The sequence below is a fragment of the Danio aesculapii genome, chromosome 19, assembly GCF_903798145.1.
Source record: "Danio aesculapii chromosome 19, fDanAes4.1, whole genome shotgun sequence".
NCBI classification, from domain to species: Eukaryota; Metazoa; Chordata; class Actinopteri; order Cypriniformes; family Danionidae; genus Danio; species Danio aesculapii.
The window spans coordinates 16,033,823-16,054,717 of record NC_079453.1 but is presented as its reverse complement, the minus strand read 5'-3'; the positions used below and the strand labels follow the sequence as shown (position 1 = coordinate 16,054,717).

Sequence of the window (20,895 nt, the reverse complement as noted above, 5' to 3'; positions counted from 1 at the left end):
TATTTATATATTTGTTTGTTTTTAGCATATATTCAGCCTATGTATGTATGTTGTATGTATATTATATTTAATTTTCATTTATTTTATAGTTATTTTATTTCTAACTATTTGTTTTATTTATAACTTTGTTCGTAAATATTACACTTGCCAAGAAAAATAATATACTTATACTTATAATAATACATTTATACTTACATTTATTTGTAAAATTCAAACTTCAGTTGTCAACAGACAACTTCCATGTTCTTTTTTTTTTTACTAATTTTAAGATAGAAATGGGTGGCAATCTTTATACATATAACCCTTAGTTGTATTTATTGTTGCTTTAACTATCCCTTTGTGTGTATGTATATATATATATATATATATATATATATATATATATATATATATATATATATATATATATATATATATATATATATAACACTTCTGTATTGTTCAAAATAACTACACTTTTGTATTGTTTGTGGCATTTTTTCCATGACACCATATTGTTTGTAAATATTAAATTGAGGGTAACATCCTTTAATAAAAATTGTAAGTTAATGTGTTCATGTATTTCAACTAAACTTGTGTTTAAAGTTCTGCTTACTTGAAAATGCAAGCTAACCTATTTGAGCATTTTACAGAGATAGAAACATTATGAGCTGTTTTGACCCAAATCATAAACGATTGTATAGCCTTGGAGGTAAGGGTTTTTATTTATTTGTTTTAAAAACTATTTGATTTAGAGACATGGCTATTGCTATTTATTTATTATTTAAAAATGTACTTGAGCATAGAAATGCAAACAGTAAAATGTATATTCTGTGTAAGAAAGTGTCTCTTTTTTGTGTATTTTCTAAAAGTATTGGTTCAGGCACCAGTACTGTTTTTAAAGTATTTATTTGGAACAGTTTAAAAACAGAAAAAAAAAAAAAAAAACCCCTTCTCAGTTTGCTTCTTTCATTGGCTGGTCTTGTTTGTTTCATGTTCATTTCATTTGTAGATTGTTTCGTATGGTTGTAATGTGTTCTATTCCTTTGTATTATATAATACATTATCTCTGTCTCTGTGTGCTTTCATACATCCTGCCATACATACCGTGACTAGAACAACAACCCAGGAGACTACAGGCTATCACTGAGGCTAAGAGTAGCTCAACAAAGTATTGATAGTTGAGAAAATATTATCACACTGACAGTTTTCTGAATTAAATTTGGTTGATTGCAATTAATGTGATACTGTACCTTCCTATCAAAGCTATCTGACATCATCAGGAGGAATTTGTTCTGTGAAAGAACATATAATGAACAACAATAATGACAACAATATAAAAGTAACATCGGAATGTTTTATTCGTTCACTTTTTTTAGAAAATAAAACACAACCAATAAATACAAAGATAAAAAGCAAAGTTTTGGTGAGGTGCCTTACTGTATTCCAATAGTAGCGTTTTTGTTTGTATAATTGCGTAAATCTTTTTCTTTTACTGTCCTCAATGACAGTGGGCAGCGGCACCCAAAGCAGACGGGTCACAATGGATTGCATTGAAACATGAAACAGGCATGCAGATCCATGAGTGATCTTTGCACAAGCATACACACACGCACGCGCACACACACACACACACACACACACACACACACACACACACACACACACCACGCGCGCGCACACACACACACACACACACACACACACACACACACACACACACACACACTTACATACATACATACATACATACATACATACATACATACATACATACAAAGATGAGTTGGCACATTAAAGACAACATCTAGAAACATTTCTCTCCTTTTTTTTTTTTTTTTTGCAAAATATACCTTATATACACACAAAAAAAACCAAGAATTAACCTCAGAAACCATCTCCATACCTATAGTTCTGAATTGCCTGTCAATTTGTAAGTGTCACTTTGACTTAAAGGTGAAGTGTGTAAGTTTTATAAGCCACAAGTATTACATTTATGCAAAAGAAAGAAAAAACAATTTTCGATCTGACATTTGTCAGACAAACAAATATTCCTGCCCCAAACGCATGCCATAGTTTGATCAACAATCCAAATAATGTTTAATTAGTGACAACGTGTTACACTTTTAAGAAAAATCAATCCATTTTCTCAACACAAGCAATCCTGGCAAATTATTAACATCAAAAAATTACACACATCACCTTGTCAGTAGTTTCAGTAAAACGTAAACTTCCATCAGCCACTGTCTCTTCATATTCAAGGTAAGCTTTCTGGTAAAATCACCACAGTAGATCGCTCCATAGAGAGTTAAACAATACACTTAATGTACAAACACAATATCACTCATGTTGCCACTGTTGCAGCCCCATGGTTTTGTTAAAATTCTGTGTGTTTTCCTTCTGCTTGGTGTATAAGGCAGAGAGAGGCAGAGCTCAGAGCTAGTCATGTTATCAAAGATATATGTCATAATCTCAAATCTCATCAGTGTCCTCAAGGGTTTGGCAGGAATATCTGGCACAGAAAATGTCAAAACAAAAATAGCACAGAGGACAATAGAGGTTGAAGGTTTAAGAAATGTGCCAAGTTTTGCATTCCCACTCTTAAAGTAGATGTGCATTCTCACTGGAGGACATAAAGGCTCATTCATATGGGCTGTATTGACCCAAGCAAAAGGAAAAGAAAAAAAGGAAAGAAGAGGCAAGTAGAAGTCGAAGCCAGTGTTGATCAGGTGTTGAGCTCTTGTGTTATCTGACCTCCAGGCAGTCCAGGTACTCCAGAGCCAGCTCATAGCAGAACCTGTACTGCTCCTGTCAACAACAGCAAGGACAGACTGTATCAGCTTCTTTAGTCATATTCATAGAGACTACATCCACTTTATAACCGAGTTACTGAATATGTGAATGTATGTTTGCCTATACATCGTTAATTCAATAATTAAAAATGTGTTGCAAAATGTAAAGCTTGCACGAAACCACAAGCAAACCAAAATGAATAAATACATATATGTTACTGCTATGATAGATGAATTAACACTGCAGATTCTAGTGGAATCTATAACTTGGCAAGCTTATTTCTAAGCAAATTGTCCATCATAGATCGCTGGAGAACATTCACATTACATAGAACTACAAATCCGCCATTAAATAGACTACAAGATCCAGTCATGCACACACCTGGCCTAGATCCCCATGATTGCAGACAGAGACAGCTGAAGCTACTCATAAACTGATTGCATGGACTATAAAGTCAACACACAAACACACATAAGTTGCTGAGTCACTGTATAGTGAACATTATGACACGTTTCCCTTGCCCAGTCTTGCCATGTACTGATCTTTTTGTTTGTTTATTCCTGTATGCTCCCTGCCTTTTGATCATCTGTCTGTTTACTGACCACGTCTCTGGATTGCCCATAGACGTCTGTTTGTTCCTGTATGACTGTTGCCTTCTTGACCATTCTCTGCATAATAAACCTGCATTTGGATCCTCACCCCTGTTGTCAGCGTCCATTCACGTTACACAAATACACTAAGGTATTGTCTGTTTTTGTAATCAATATAAACATTATTGTGTCAACCCAATTTATTATGGGTTCCAATGTCTCTCTCTCTCTCAATTTTATTTTTATTTTATTTTATTATGGACATATGTATCATTAATTCACAATGTTAATGTCAGGCTAACCTAGAGTTATGTTAGCAACTCAAGAGTTTTTTTTTTATTTATAATCTTTCTATCTATTAGTCATTTTAGAAGATGCTTATTTCTTCCTGCTTGCTGAGTTGATTTAATTAGTATGTGATAACACAGTTCTAACCACAAGGCAAGCCACTCCGCCATATTACTCCACTATATTATTGTTATAATAATATACTATTTTTAAGTTTTTCAGTTTTTAGGATTACATGTTTAAAATGACTTTTTTTAGACCTTATATTTGCCTGTAGCACCTCTTGTAGTTCAAAGCATTTTTACAAGAAAATTATCATAATTAAGCAGTCAAATAAGGACAGGGGTCCAATTGTGACCAAGTTTTATTATCTGTTGCCAGGGATAATAAAAGATCAAGTGCGATTTGGGGTATACATGAGCACAGCACAAATGATTTGCAATTGCAAAAGCTAAAACCTGCATATCAAATGTAAAGTATAATGTTTAATGCCGAGTTCAGAGTGCACGATTTTCACAATAGTAGTGTCATAGATGTTTTCACACTGCATGACTATCTGGGGTAGTGTTTCATCGCTGCTTTGTTTACACTGCAAGATGGATTGGCGATTGAGGGTTTCACACTGCATGACTTAACAACAGGAAGAATCACCGACTTTGTCTCAGTCCGCAAACTACGTCTCTCACAACCAAACATGCTGGAGAAGTGACATGAAAACAACAAATGTCACATAGTATATCTTTTGTTATTACAGTTTTTCTCAGTTGCTTCAGAACATTTCTCACAACACTATTTACATTTGCACAACAGTTAATGCATTTCTCAAAACAATTAGTACAAACTGCAAAACCTAGTTGACAACCTGCAAAAGCGTGTCCTTTGCTCAAAATAGATACCTCATTCCTCAAATGAAAGTATTTATGTCAATGAAACTGTCAGTGTCATCAAGATGAAAAGTCCTGACACCATTGTTTATGAACAAGATAGTTTTGTTCTGACAGTTTACTCTGTACATTTTTTTTCAATGCAAAAAAGTCAGATTTTGGTGACACTTCCTGAAAATTCTCAAAACAGCACTATATACTAGTTGCACAGCCATTTGAAAACTACAGTAAGGTTAGACATCACTGTATTTAGTGAGGTATCAGAGTAAGGGACACTGAATATGTATGTTTCACATTTTTACTGCATATGCTCTTTGCAATTCTAATTTATTCACAGCATTGTGCAAAAGAATAAATACACCCTTGTTTACAACAAACATAAACTTCCTTTGGGTAGAGCTGTGCACAACTGTAAACAATATTGCAGTACATATTGGAACTGAAGCTACAGCATACATAGGTCTGTAAATCATTCACAAAATTGTTCAATTTAGAGGACGTTTAGAAGATGTTCAAGAAAAAAAGATTTAAATTGTTTTATAAAATTTGCTTGACACATTTTGACAACTAGTTTAACATTTTTGTATGTAATGACTCAAGTAATGAAATGAGGACTATTAGTTTTATATGGAATGACTATTCAGCATTCAAAAGTTTAGTTAATTTTGACTCACATGACATAAGCAAATGAAAATGTTATAAAACAGCAGAAAGTTGTATGAACGCAATTGATGCATGTCCAAAAGCATTTGCAATTTGTTGGAAGAAATGAGAAACTATGATGTGCACAAATGACTAATAGTTTTGAGAAATGCATATTTGTGCAAATATAAATAGTGTTGTGAGAAATGCACCAAAGCCACTGAGAAAAACTGTTATTATATAATGAAGAAGCATTGTTGAGTAGAAAATTTACTTATTTGCACACCTGGGTTTTGAAGGTAATTAGTCATTTCTCTTAAACTTTTTATTTTTCAACTCGGTTGTGGTATTGCTCAGATGACCCGTCAAACAGACACGGGTGCTCCTGCCAAATCTCCACTAGGTTTTCCTCCATTTTTTGGGTCCAAATAGACTGAAAAGAAGCACATTTTACTTCTCCCCTATCCTCCTGCTGACCTGCAGATACCCATACTAGTGGATCCTGCTCTCACATTGGCTGTAGGTGATCGCCGATGTTATTTTCAATCAGAACACATTTCACACGGCATGATTTGAATTGCCGACAGCTCCAGATATTTAGCATGCCAAATATCTGACAGGTGTCGGCGACTCATCTGTGATTCTCTCAGATCATGATAGATCACACTGTGTGATTGTTACTCGCGTGAACGAGCACTGATTTGCCTGTAATTTCAGAAATTTGTCAGTGATTTCTAAAAATCTGTCAGTGAGTCAAAATCAGGACTAAAATCATGCAGTCTGAACTTGGCATAAGGGTTTGTTCTTTTAATTGTGCACACTAACCATAGACTCCACCATGTTGGGCTTGGAGTTGCGGAGAGTCTTGACAGCATAGAACACGTCCACCATGTTGTGATGATGCACCATCTCCATTATCATGGTGCAAGCGCAGAAAGTGCCACTACGTCCCCCACCATTCCTTAAAAAACATTGAAACATTGATTTATTAGCATCTTCAAGAAAAGAAGGGACTTGTAACACATGAAGTAGAGGGATCTGCGCTGTACACTTTCAAAGCTTGTGTGGATTATTGTATTAGAGATGTCTGGAGGGGATAGCAGTGAAAAAGCCATATTTGTGCCACCACAGGCTGTCAGGGATCTGCAATACGTTTGAGCATGAAGGAATGGAAAGTACCACTGCGCTCTGGGGAAAAGTCATGCAATAAAAATGTCACATCCTACTGAACTAAGATCATTTCCCTGGGGCTGCTGATAGAAGAAAGGCACCCAGCACATATGCTTTGAAGCTCGATACACTGCATCTGTGCTATGCTCTTATTAATAGAGGACAGTGTTTTAAACTACAGACACATGCAGGTGGCAGGTATGGATGCTGAGGCTGCAGTGCTACAATGTTAAATACTAAAGAAAATGACGTCATTAAAAAGCAGCTAGAGATAAAGGGCATTGAGCAGATTTCCACTGTCCGTCAAATACAGCAATCGCTGGAGCTGAGGAGCAAAAGAAATCTGTATTGTATAACTGCCACAAGGAAATGTAATTGCTCTTTAATTAACACCTGGGAGTGAAACAGTATAAAAACAAACTTACAGGCAGTGCACAATGGTGCGACCATCGCCACACTCCCTCTGCCACTTCTGCACTTGTGCCAGCAGGTTGAGAAAGGCTTTCTTAGAGTCTGGGATTTCACGGTAAGCCGACCAGCGCAGGAACTGGAAATGTCGCACTACCAGATGACCTTCCTGCAACTGAAAGATAAATAAAGAGAGACCAAGACCAGAAGAAAAAAAATTTAAATAATGTAAGAAAAGTCAAGGAATTTGTCAGTTTAACAGAAGGCTATGGCCTCACATTTTTATTGTTTCTATTTTCAAATGTAAGAAAATAGCAATAATTAAACTAATTAAAGGGATTGTTTAACTAAAAAGAAAGAAAAAAAAATCATCATATACCTCCACATGTGGTTTTAACCTGTATGATCTTTTTGATTCTGATGAACACAAAATAAGATATTACAAAGAACTCTGGTTGCTGGCACCCATCGACTTCCACAGTATAGAGAAAAAAACCTAAGTCAATGAGTGTTAGCTACCAGCAATTTCTCAAAATATCTTCATTTGTGTCCATTCATTCATTCATTCATTCATTTTCCATCAGCTTAGTCACTTTATTCATCAGGAGCTGCCACAGTGGAATGAACCACCAACTTATGCAACACCCATACCCTCACATTCACTACACCCAATTCAATTTATTCAATTAACCTATAGCACATGTCTCTGGACTGTGGGGGAAACCTGAGCATTCAGAGGAAACCCACGCAAACACGGGGAGAACATGCAAACTGACCCAACTGGAACTCGGACCAGCAATCTTCTTGCTTTAAGGCGACAGTGCTAAGCACTGAACCACTGTGCTGCCCATTTGTGTTCAACAGAAGAACAAAAAAAACCTAAAATAGGTTTTGAACAAGTAAAGGGTGAGCTATGTTTCCATCCAAAAATGCAAATGAACTTTATGTGCAAAAGTGGATTATCGCATTAAAATTGTGCAAATAAAGAAGCGTTTCCATCCAACGAGTCAAAACGAACAAAATCGTCACTTCCTGATTAACGGGCACCAAATATCAACAGTAAAAACTGAATTTACTTCGGTAGGAGAAGCTGCGTCAATTTTTTCTTCATCTAATAAATCAGAAGGCGTCAGAAGGCAATCCTGACACGCAGTGAACGCGTGGTGGCGTTTGAAGGTGTCAGACGCGGAGCACAGACGCTCTTGATTTTGGAGGTCATTAATAATATAATAACACTAATACTTAAACGGTGAGGTGTTTTAGAATGACCAAAACAACAGTTTAGATGGTTTACAGTGTGCTCAGCTTGCTGGTTTGTCCATTTGCGCACATTTTCATCATCACAGGATCTCTTATAACAAAATCACATGGCCTTTTTTAATGCGCATACTGAAATTTGTGTGTAAAAGTGTTCCCATCGTAGTTTATGCGCATCTTTTCTTATGTGCATTAGTTTTTTATGCGCATTTTCAAAATTTATGCGCATCAGGGCATTTCCATCAACCATTTTTTATGCGCATATGCGAAACATGGCAGAAGTATACTATCCTTTTAAATCTTTGTAACTATTCTATAAATTGAGAAAAAGTAAGCAAACAACTTTATATCACATGGCAAAATTCAATCAAGCACACACATTCAAAAGTAAACTTTTTTCTCTCCTTTTAAACAATATATGCAATTCAGTCCTTTAGAAACGTTCTTACTTTGAGGTCACCTTACTATGCTGGTCACGACGTTTTAAATGGATTGCCGAAAAGATAAACAAAAAACAATCTGTAAAATATAATATCAATTTTGATATTCTGAAATTCATGAACACAATTAATATTTTGAACGCCATAATTTAAATAACATGACAGAAAAAATCATATAACTTTTACATTTTTTACTGAACTCTATAAGCCAACACATAAATGTAGTTTGAAGTAAAATGAATAGTAGTGACAAAAAAAAAACAACAACTTTCATTAATTTTCCCACAGTTATGATTTTAGGGCACTGCAGCTAATTAATAAAAACTGTCATCAGTTAGGTTAGTGGAAGTGGTTAGTTCATTTATAATCCCAGACAATTAACACGATTAATGAAAACAAATTCAGGCTCACTTTCAAAAGTTTTAGCTAAGATTGAATACACTTTTAGCACAATTTACTGAACAATTTACCTTGATAACATTGTGAAATGTAAAACATATCAATGTTTTTTTTAGCAAAATGCATGATTTTTCTAATGAGTCTGGTTGTATTGTTAAGAATAAGCACCCACTTTTACTGCAAACAAATAGATTTTTGCTTTATTTGTATCATGTTCATGAAACATCGAACTGTACCTCTCAATTCAAAACAGCACTCAATATTCAGCTCATCTGCAAGTCATTGACTCCTTTGAGCATTAATTAGCATCTAAATTACTCTGTAACAAATTGCAAAAGCATTGTTCTGTCTGGGGGCTGCCTTTTTTCCACTTTGTCTAGGGATGGCACCGTTTAGCAACATGATCTATCAATGGCGCTCTACACCTCAGTTGTGTACCTTTTTGGGGATGCGTGAATCTGCGTTCCAACATAGGAGGTTCTCTCTAGGGTCCTGTGAAGAGGCAGTATGGGACAATTTCTGACAATGACATGAAATGTTTGCCCAGCTTGCAGAGTCTTAAAGCGACAGAGGGGACGCGGGGACTGACAGGGGCTAGCCAAACTGACACAGGCACGGTTGGGAACGTTGCTAAAGGTTGACAGCCTAGGTGACAGGAGTGCTAAAGGGGACGAGCAATGAGAGGTGCAATGCTTGAGACAAGATTTCAAAGAGACAGCATGTTGACGATGAAGCCATCAGGGAGGACTAAGGTCAGCTAGAGTTGTGAGAAAGTGCCCTTTTATTCAGACAAGTCAATATCAGAAGCACAGACCACACTGAAAGAGACTGACACAATACGTAGAACTTTATCTCTCTCTCACACCTGCATCCATTGAGAAGTAAACAGCTTTAATTCAGGCAATGTGGAGTCCGTTGTACCAGTGTGTGAAATGGAGACTGACCACACTTTTATACCTTTGCATTCATTTAATCAGCAGTGCAATAGTTCTCTGAAACGATCATTTAGAATGAATTAATTAACCTTTCTGGGTTAGTCCTGAACTTTTTCTTTTTTTTTTTTTTTGAATAGATGTTCATTCACGTCATTTGCCTGAAAAGATCTGTGTACTTAAATATCAGTGCTAACACTTGTTAATACTAAGGCACATGGGAGATCACATATTTCTGAAGATTATTTATTTCTTACTACAATATATAGACTCACCCGTGTGATGTTGTTCACCCTGAATAGACGAGTGACGACATTCTCATCGGTGGATCTGGAGAGCAGCTCCACGGTCATGGGTCCATACTGCTGCATTCCTGTTTCAGGCCAATACTGTAGACAGGGCTGAGAGAAAGAAGACAATGACACATAAAGCTCTGTGCAGATATTTTCATTTGTTTTTTGAACAAAGGACATGCTCTCATTTATTAAAGTTCTTTTTGAGTAACCAAAAAAGTATCGTCTGTGGAATAGCTATGAAAACATTTTGGAACCTGTATTTTTAGAGTTTAGATGGGATGTGCAGTTCAGCAGAGGTTTGATAGCCAAATATCAAGATGATGAAGAAGAGGAAGTAAAAAAGCATTAACTTTAGTTAAAGAAAATTCAATTATTAATTGTTAGCTGATGTTATTGCAGGTTACATTACAATAATGTAGCCAAAAATGTCAAATATTTTTGTCCCTTGCATTTTGAAAAGGCTTCATGTTTTTTATAAACATCTGTGAAAATGGATAAACATGCTGTATTTTGTATTCTAGGCCGGTATTTTGCGCTGTCACCTTCTAAGTACACAGTACCTGTAAGGAAGTGATGACATTTTGTCAGTGGCTTGCCATTGGTGTGTACAGTATACAGAACTTGCTGTGTGTGTAAATGTACATGTCTCTGCTTGGGCGTAATGTTAAGTAAATTAACACTTTGCTGATGAAGCATCAAAGATTTTAGCAACAACAGCACTACTACGTTCTCCACCATTTTTGTTTGTTTGTTTGCACATGCCTTTAGTCTACACTTCCCTAAACACATACTGTGTTCGCGCATGATGTCATCGTTGTAACACCCTTACCGGGTGTTTACATAGACACATGAACAGAACAGCAGTGTTTTCAAATACTTGTACATTGTAACCTGTTTTCAGATTTACACATTTTGAGTCAAAAACCCCACCATCGTAGCATAAATGACCAGGCAAAATTAATACAAAGGTTTTCCATTTTAGGATAAACCATTGTTGGGCAAAGGCCCCTCATGTCTATTATATAATATTACATGAATATATTCATATATATATATATATATATATATATATATATATATATATATATATATATATATATATATATATATATATATATATATATATTAATTTAATATCTATAAATATCTATAATTTTATTTTAGCAAAAATGTAATTAGCTAAGAAATGATTTGTAAATATATTTCATTGTTAAATATAATGACATTAAATTGAAACTTACTCTATATTAAAATAAAGAAATAGACGGTTGTTCATTCATTCATTCAATTTATATTATTTATTTTATTTATATTAGATAAGCTCCACCCTGACATTTTTTATTCACTTTCTGCCACACATAACCATTGAACATACATATTCAAGTCGATTGCTGTATATATAAATGATATTTTTGTCCCCCAAATAAATGAATAGATAGCAGGCAGAGAAAATGGGCATCTTGCGATTAAGCGAAGGGTGAAGACAGACAGTGAAAGCATAATGGAGTCAAGGAAACGTCGGAGATAGGCTAATCAGCACTGAAAATCCAATTGAGGCCCACTAAGATAAATAATCCTTGCTCATTTCTCCATATCGGCTGCATTTTCTAGTCCAATCTTTCGTCGGATTACCATTTGCTCAATGTGTCAATTAATTTTCACTCACAGCAGTTGCAGACAGATCTAATCCAGCACCATTTTATTTGAAACGAGCAGGCGTGAAACAGCTTCAGCCATGTATCAACAGTGAGATAGAGAGATGTTGATATAGATGAGATGGAAAGCGATAAATCCTTGTCACAGTGATGCGCATTAACAGAGTGACATGCTGTGGAAAGAGATAAATATTCATGCAAACACACACACAGATAGACCAAAAAGGAATGGAGAAAGAGGACAAATATATTTCATAAAAGTTAGATGACTAACTGAGTGTGAAAATGCCTTCGGTGCATTTACACACATCAGATGGGGGACAAGAAACAGAAATAATCATAAAATAGTGTTGTACAGATCATCTCACACACAAACACGGGTATTATCGGATGAGTCTTAAAGATGACTTTCTAATTTTGCATTCAGTTGTGCACTAGAAATAGTTTATCATAGAGAATGGGTCACAGAGGTTTCCAGCAGAGGGAGAGAAGGCTGGCTTCTATGTGTGTTTTTCCTTTCCATTGACAATTCAGACAAGACAAGCACATTATCAGTGCAGGGAGTCTCAAATGAAAGTAATGGTGTGTGTTTTCTGTTCACCCAGAGTGAGAATTATGGGGTCTAAGGTTTGACCTAGAAAAAATATATAAATAAAGATAAGAATACAATTAACTGTATACATGCTCAAAAACTTTACAACAAAAGTCTGCAGAGGTGCTTTAAATATGTAAGGATTATATTCATTCCATAGTTGCATAAGGCCCAGACCTTATTTTTACAGTCTTTTTTTGCCGAATGTGTGTTTTATAATAAAAGTGAAAACAAATATAAAATACTAACCTTTTTTAAATTTACATTTTAAATAAATCATAAGTGCTTTTTTATGTTTGTTCAATCAATTCAAAATTATTCCTTTTATATTATTCAAACCTGATAAATCATACATTCATTTTCTTTTCGGCTTAAATATAGCAGACTATGATTCTTGAAACAAGTTACTTTAGTAAATTGTGTTACTTCTTTAAAGGATCCACCATTAGATGAGATGATCCTCTTGTAGTGAAATTAGCTCAGTTTATGAATATTAATGATTAATAATAACAAGTTATTATTAATTATGAATATTAAGAATTAACTTATAGTTAATTTAACAAAATAAATATAACAATGACTTTGTGCGCTCGTATGAGTGGACTCTGTAATTACTGATTTATTCAGAAAAGGGAATTATAAATTAAGTAAATGAATAGTTTAGAAGTTTTAGTAAACTTAATAAGCTTGTAGCAAGGGTCTATCGTTTAAGTGACTTTTTCTGTGAGGCAAAACAAAGACAATCCAAAGTGGTTATATAACGTGATTTATTGACTAGTCTAACATATAACAAACAAACGTACAATGCATAACAACAAAAACATAGAAAAGAAAGAAAGCGAGGAAATGAAAGAATGTAGGTAAAAGAATGGCAAATCTAACTCACATCCACACAACTATTAAGAACCACCAAGACTATAAAAATACTTTTTTGATAAAGGGGCACAGCATGAACGCATGACTAATTACCTGAATTTAGTGGGTCTGTCTCTCGTGCAAGTTTTTTTGATGATTTGTCTGGAACATGGAGTCTTTTAAGAAGTTTTTTCTCGATGTATGGAGCTTGCGATGCAGATCGGAGGATACGCAAGACACAAACTTAAAACTTTGTTTAATTTGCCAGAAAATAAGAAATGTGGACTCAGGCAAATCCCGTGGTTACAGAAATGCGGTCTGCCCCTATCTAGTCAGGGACACTTCAGCGGAGTGTTGGTGGGATGTTGTGGTTCTTTGGAATGTCTTTGAAGATGGGGCAACTCTAGCTCTGGCTTGCATCTTGGTAGATAAGATGTCACTGAGTGACTTTCACCGGCAAACTTGCTGGCACCAGGGGTCATAAACTCATGTAGAACGACCCAGACCCTTTTAGGGATCATAATGGAATCATAACGGAATTTTACCTCAGAACTGTATGTTACACTCTATATACTGTAAAGTTTATATTAATATTTTGTATAAAATGAAAACAAAATAAAATTAACAAAAAACACAAAACAGTTCACATATATTTCAAATCAAATCCTTTTTAGTACTTGTCAAACCCACACTATCACTCAAGTTAGACCTTAAAAGGTAAAATTTACCTTTGTAAATATAACCAGGAAACAAGAATGAGCTCTCTCTGCTTTACGTAGTTACCTTCAGTATTGGTCCATGTCTATATTACAGTACATAATAATTCCCCAGTTGTCCACTTTTGCATAAATGGTAATAAACTTCAAATGCTCTCTGCAGACATTCGGCTAAATCTAATTATTTCACTTAAAAGTTTTATGACTATATTTCAATATGGTATTAAATGCAACAATCACTGCCTTGGTCAGATTTATATTATGTAAGGTTTGAAGTTTTGACCTGTAGGTACATAGAGTTCATGAAAACTAGGAACTTAACTCAAAGATCTAATGTTTTTTTTTTTTCTATGTACACAAAAGGCCTATTTCTGCCGCACTAGAGTTCCACACTAATAAGGAACAGGGAAATGCTGTCTGATCAACAAGGATCTACTAAATGTGTCTGGACAAAGTGTTCAAAGAGTCCATATGTGAATGAGTTATTAGCATCACAATGTTCTGATTGTCCATAAGTAGAAATCTCACATCAGCACATTCTAGACATGCTCAATTTTTCTTTCTGCATAAACACAGAGCAGAATTACTGGTAATGTTACAACTATTTCCAGAAAACTGCCTGTCCACACATGATCTCTTTTTGGCACTTTACTAATAATTTGTCCAAAAAAGTATGTTATATACTATGTATGTTATTCAAGAGGGAATGCAAGCTTTTCCATTAAAACGGCACAAAATGTTTCCAAAAAACATGTTGGCCAAGATGTAGAATGTGTCTTAAATTTACAGAAATGTTTAAAATTATGTTTGCAAAAAGTATTTTGCATAAAATTGAGATATTGATGCTATGACTAATTTAGAGATCTGACCTTTTTAGCCACAAACTGTTCTCTGCACAAAAATATTTTTCAAGCTTGTTTGACAGCTGTGCACTAGTTGTACATTTTAGCAATTCTACAATATATACAATATACAACATAGCGAAATAATTTTTATTTAACAAATATCCTGATATATTGTGGATGGTTTTCTTGTAATAAATCATCTATCACGGAATCACTGCTGTTGTAATATATATCATAATTGAGGGCAAATGATGGATGGATGGATGGATAGATGGATAGATGGATAGATGGATAGATAGATACATAGATAGATAGATAGATAGATAGATAGATAGATAGATAGATAGATAGATAGATAGATAGATAGATAGATAGATAGATAGATAGATAGATAGATAGATAGATAGATAAAATGAGTTCCATTGTGTAATTTGGAAGTAAATCAGTCTCTCACCCATGCTGAGTTGGACTGGTTCAGTTGATTGAGCATGACGATGGAGGTACAGCCGTAGTCAAACACGAGTCTCCAGAAGTCTGTAGTGGTGGTGGGCAGAGGGTGCGGGGTCACCACAAATGCAGCAGGCTGGAGGAAGCTGTCCATCAATGCTGCGTTTATGTAGTTGTTGCCATCACCCTCATTGGAGACAAGAAATGCAAGTGCGCGGTCAGGAGGCAGCACATCCATGCTCCGGTTCTTCTCTCGGTTCCGGGGCAGCAGAGAGACGCTGCACTCCTCCACATCCAGGTGCGGGGTGACAGAGTTTAGAGTCTGAAGATAACAAAGACAGACATAGAGAAAAGACAAGGGATCAAGAGGTGTCTGAATGAACTCCAAAAATATGATATGAAATAATTAAGAAAGACAATGAGAGAATGAGGAAGTAAAACTATGCAGGCAATAGCCTGAGGACAAAAAAGACCAACAAAGAAACATTGAAGAAGTGCAAAATGCTGGGTAAAACATAAAAATAAACTTAAAGACATCCAGAATTATTCAACAACTAATGTGCAAAGATGGGTGGATAATTTGGGGGGGGGGGGGGGGGGGGGGGGGTATAACCTGGTTAAAAAGAAATAACCTGCCTTGCACTATTTGCTAAATTCTAACCTGCTTTAAATGAACATCGTCTTCATTGTAATCCATACAAATCTATGTAAGTTTTACATTGACATTTCTTGGCAGAGGTTGTGTTAGTCTCAATTTCATCACTCTCATTATATTATATTATATTATATTATATTATATTATATTATATTATATTATATTATATTATATTATATTATATTATATTATATTATATTATATTATATTATATTATATTATATTATATATTATTTACTTTCTGCCACAAGATGGTGACAGAGACCACATAATAAGTCCTTAGAGGGAGAAAAATTTAGCGTTTTCTCAAGGTAAGTTTCAAACTACAGCTGAACAAATCATTATAAATCAGGTGAGTGACATTCTAAGTCAATCTCTCCCATTTGTATTTTGTCGTGCTGTATTTATACCACAGAAACTGGTAGTGTTTACGTTGCTTTGGCTTTTTCAGGGTTAATTATTGTGATATCCTGATTACAACAGAGAAATACTGGGAAATTCCTAAAGATTTATGGCAAAAATTACCTGTTTTGTCATCACTTTATACATTAAGCTAGAGATTTATTCAAATTCTAAAGAGAAGTTTGTGAATTGGAAAAAGTTTCTGCTGTCCTGACGTTAGCTGCAGATGTGAATGAGTGACGGAAGAAAGTAGTTCCTCGTACAAAAAGGTTTTTGAGAGTGTTTGATTTACTTTTTTATACACACAATTATGCTGTCGATGATTTGATCCTTACAATAAAAACACTAAAACATGACCTCTGTGCTTGAAAATCCAAATATGAACAAAACAATGTTACAAAATACAATAACAAAATAAAGATTTCATCATTATTCATTTATAATTTTTTTGGTTTGTTTATATTATGCATTTCAAAGTGTGGGTTAATCTGCTTGAGTGTACAGACCCAGCTGTACAGATGTTTACATAACTAATCTAAATTGCACAATCTAAATCACATGACACAATTACAAAAATGTAAGTCAATTCAAAATATGCTGTAAGTACATAAATACTACTAAACTACTACTAGTAGTAAGTACTAAATAAATATTGCATTCAATTTTACTATTTAAATTTTTACAATACAGCCTTTGGCCAATGCAACATTTCTGCAGTTTCAACGACATTTTATAAATTCTATTTATTTTAGCTATATTTTAGATAACATTAACATTTGATCACACAATTAACAACACATCATATCAACAGATCATGCAAACATTTGAACTGCTTAATTTGTGTAAACTATTAATTTATAATTTTTTTATTTAACTTTTTTATACCATTATTATTTATATGCTTTAATTTCATCATTTTATGTAAGCCTATGCCCTGAAAGATTTAGCAAGATATATTTAATAATATAAACTCTTTAGATTTTGTATACTCATTAGATACAGTACTGCAGAAGCAGAGAAAAGCATTTCAAGTTGAAGTGATTTTGTCTCAGGCAAACAACTGTTACAAAGCTTAATGGCTGAAAATAAATGCAGACTGGTCACATATGAATAATTCTGCTATGAGCCTTGAGGTGAATGAATCAAACTGAGAATTACAGTACGCAGATTATTACACTTGATGGCTGAAGTGCTTCGGTCCTGATTGGCTCTGACAGCACAAATGGGACATTGCAATTATTATTATTAAGATTACATTGGCTCTGAGAGCTGTGTTATCAGGAGGACAAGGACTGGTATACTGTCTAAAGGTGTTAGGCATTAATCCATTAATAGCTTGATGTTAAAAACAAGCATACAGAACCAAAGGTGAGGGAACACCTCATTAGACTCTTTCTAAATGATCAAATATGGACTCTACGGCTGGTTGAATGCATCACACTTTGAGTTAGTAAGCAGCACTTAACCTGAATGAAATAAATGACATAATTTGCATAAACACCCAGTGCCGTACATGCACTATAACAGCAATTATGATTGTAATGGAACATCATAAAATATATACAGTTCATCTGGATGGAAACTGGGTGGTTGGCAGTAGTTGATCAGGCTAAAATGAATCTATTGTGGTTTAAATAATTAATCGTTCCATTTAAATATACAAAGATTTAAGACATTAAAAAAGAAGAGAGACTAAAGAAACCTAATTGAAGTCAAAAACTATTTTACCATCATTGAACAAAATTAAATGTTTTTATAAATATCTTTCTTTCTTTCTTTCTTTCAGTTCATTTTTATGGTTTTAATTTGACTGAAATAGCTCTTTAGGGTAACAAGTGGAGACTACCTCATTTCACAGTTTGCTCTTTATATAGTAAAAGAATAGAGGAGAAATAATAACGTATGAGGTTTTTATCTCACATTTCAATCGGTGCTCCTAATATTCGCAAAGACAACTTCAATTTCACACCAAACATCACATCATCTCAGCTCAAACTTTACTTAAAAGATAATGCATATATTTCTTTGAGTCTCTTAATATGGTCAGAAGTTTTCATATCCTATTATTTCAATGTTCGACATGTATTTTAGCAGTGGGCACAAACTCATCCTGGGTCTAAGAAATGAGATGTAGTCAATGTACTTGAACGAGTTACTTCCACAGTACATTAGTCCACAACATTATATTGGACTGCAATTACACTATAATCAACAGTAATATTGCTGAATATTAACTTGCTAAAATGTAATAGGCAATGGGCATGTTAATGATATCTCAGCTCGTGGGTCACAAAAAATATATATAGATATTGTTGAGGGGAAATTAGCAAAAAAAGGATCAGCAATTCTACCAATTGATTGCAAGGTCTGGGGTCAGTTTTCTCAGGTGAATCTACTTCGAAACACCAAGCTAATTTTTAAAAATGTGAACAATGTGTAAAATTATATGTTCACAATATTGGCAACATTTTTTGGTCCAGATCACTCAATTAAAAAATTATATGCATCGTCATAAAAACAGTGTTGGGTAAGTTACTTTTAAAAAGTAATTTGATAACAAATGACTGATTACTACTCAAAAATTGTGAACTGATTACATTACTAATTTCTTCATCTAAAAAGTAATTAGAATACTAATTACTTTACTCTGAAGTTACTTTTAAAACATATAAAATATGCCTATAACAAATACAAAATAAACAGCAGCTCTTTCAAATTTTTCATATTCATTGAAAAACATTAACAATGGATTGACCACAGCAGCTTGACATATTCAAAACACTTAAATAGTTCACCCAAAACTTAAAATTCTCTCATCATTCACTTGTTCCAAACAAACCTGTTTGTCTTTGTCTTCTTTTTTTTTGGAACACAAAAGAATACATGAAGAAAACTAGATACCTGTAAGCACTGACATCCATAGTATGAAAAAGCACTGCAGTGTTTGGGTGTTCTGTTTTTCTAAGGGTAATTAGTTTACTGAAATGTGTATATTCTTTGCAAATCATAGAGCTGATTGGTTAGTTCTTATCACATGAGTTGCGGTTTACAACTGGTGCACCTGGGAAATGCGAGCATGCGTAATATGCACTCCCAATATGTGCGCATGCACAAAATGAAATATGTGAACTGCCCCAAGCAGCTACGCTTCTCTTCACATTCAGAAGATACCTTCACTCCCGATCCTGCACAAAAATCCAATTTAGCCTGTTTAAGCTGAGTTGGGCCATCATGTTTTGGAGTGCCGGTGTCCTCCTTGGTGATGAGTATTGTCGTGGAATGCTTTCTGTTCAAGTGCATGCTTATTAACTGACATTGCAGTGGAAAACATGATATAAAATAAGTATTTTTTTCTTCTAAAAACTAGAATTGTAACATAAGTAATGCAATTACATTGACTTTAGTAACTGTAATCAAATTACACAAATGTAAAATGTAATTCGTTACATTACTGCATTCCTCAAAAATGTAATTAGAATACAGAAATTTGTTACTTTGGAGTACGTTACACACAACTCTGCATAAAACACACTGTAATGTAGTTTCATTTGATGTTCTCAAAATGAGATACAGCACCATTTTGGTGAAAAAGAGCAATAAATTAACCAACTACAGCTGGTTAAGTTGTAATTTTGCAAATTGTATGTGAACCAATAATCCATTGACTAATCTAACTTTAAGTTAAATGAACCTATTTAATTATCAAGTTTATTAACCATTTTAAGCATTTAAATTACACTTTATCCTGAATACAAGTATCTTGCAAAATAACTGGTAAAATATTATGTACCGTCATCATAACAAAACAATGAATTATTTATTAGAAATTACACTACCGTTTGGGGCCAGTATGATTTTTAAAAGTTTTAAAATGAGCTTCTCCTGCTCACCAAGGCTGCATTTATTATTATTATTATTAATGGTAATAGTAATAAAAGCAACAATGACTGGATATATATATAAATTAATAAAAAAAATATATTGGGTTAATTTGCTGCATTTTTTAACTACTCATGACTCAATCATGGCAAACTGGCATTAAAAATGTGTAACTTTCTTCACCCTTTCTAGAGTTTGATAATTTAATGCGAACTGGTTAATGACATCCTGCAAATCCAGTCCTTTGTCTTCATCACTCCATCTCATTCGCTGTATGTGACTCACCTGAAATTCTTCTCGAAGTTGAGAGGTGTTGGTCTGAGAATCCACACTCAACATGTCCTTATATGAGAGCCCAAACTCAGTGATGGGGATGGCGGTCTCTCCGCACAGACAGGCCTCCAGTATGGCATCATGGATGAATATATACTGCTCCTGAATGCACAGAGATTGACACAGGAAGAGTCAGTTCAGGACAAGACTACGGCAGAAAACTGCTTCAAAGAAATGAGGCCATGTCAAAACATGCATGATGCAGTGTCCAATTATTTGCTTTTATCTGGCTTTAATTAAAAACGATGTGACAAAATGTCAGAGAGATTAATCGAGGGGGCAAATATTAGCTTAATTTAGCGGTGTAGGAGGAAAATGTCAAAGTCAATCAAATTTATATTCCCACGTAAAGATTTACAACACTTTTGCACTCATCAAAAATGGCCACTGGGGGAATAACTTTAGACATTAGAAACTGTGACATATAAGAGTAGTCGT

General features: G+C 34.4%; 1 protein-coding gene across 1 annotated transcript in view; it reads right to left on the bottom strand.

Moving 5' to 3' along the window:
* Positions 1 to 1,680: 1,680 nt before the first annotated feature.
* The window catches only part of ptprua (protein tyrosine phosphatase receptor type Ua), a 448,322-nt gene continuing 429,107 nt past the window's right edge, over positions 1,681 to 20,895 (bottom strand). Inside the window, 6 exon segments of the mRNA XM_056479406.1 lie at positions 1,681 to 2,787; positions 6,002 to 6,137; positions 6,772 to 6,929; positions 10,058 to 10,183; positions 15,196 to 15,510; positions 20,410 to 20,559. Coding sequence (XP_056335381.1) covers positions 2,725 to 2,787; positions 6,002 to 6,137; positions 6,772 to 6,929; positions 10,058 to 10,183; positions 15,196 to 15,510; positions 20,410 to 20,559 — 948 coding nt within the window. The 3' untranslated portion in view covers positions 1,681 to 2,724.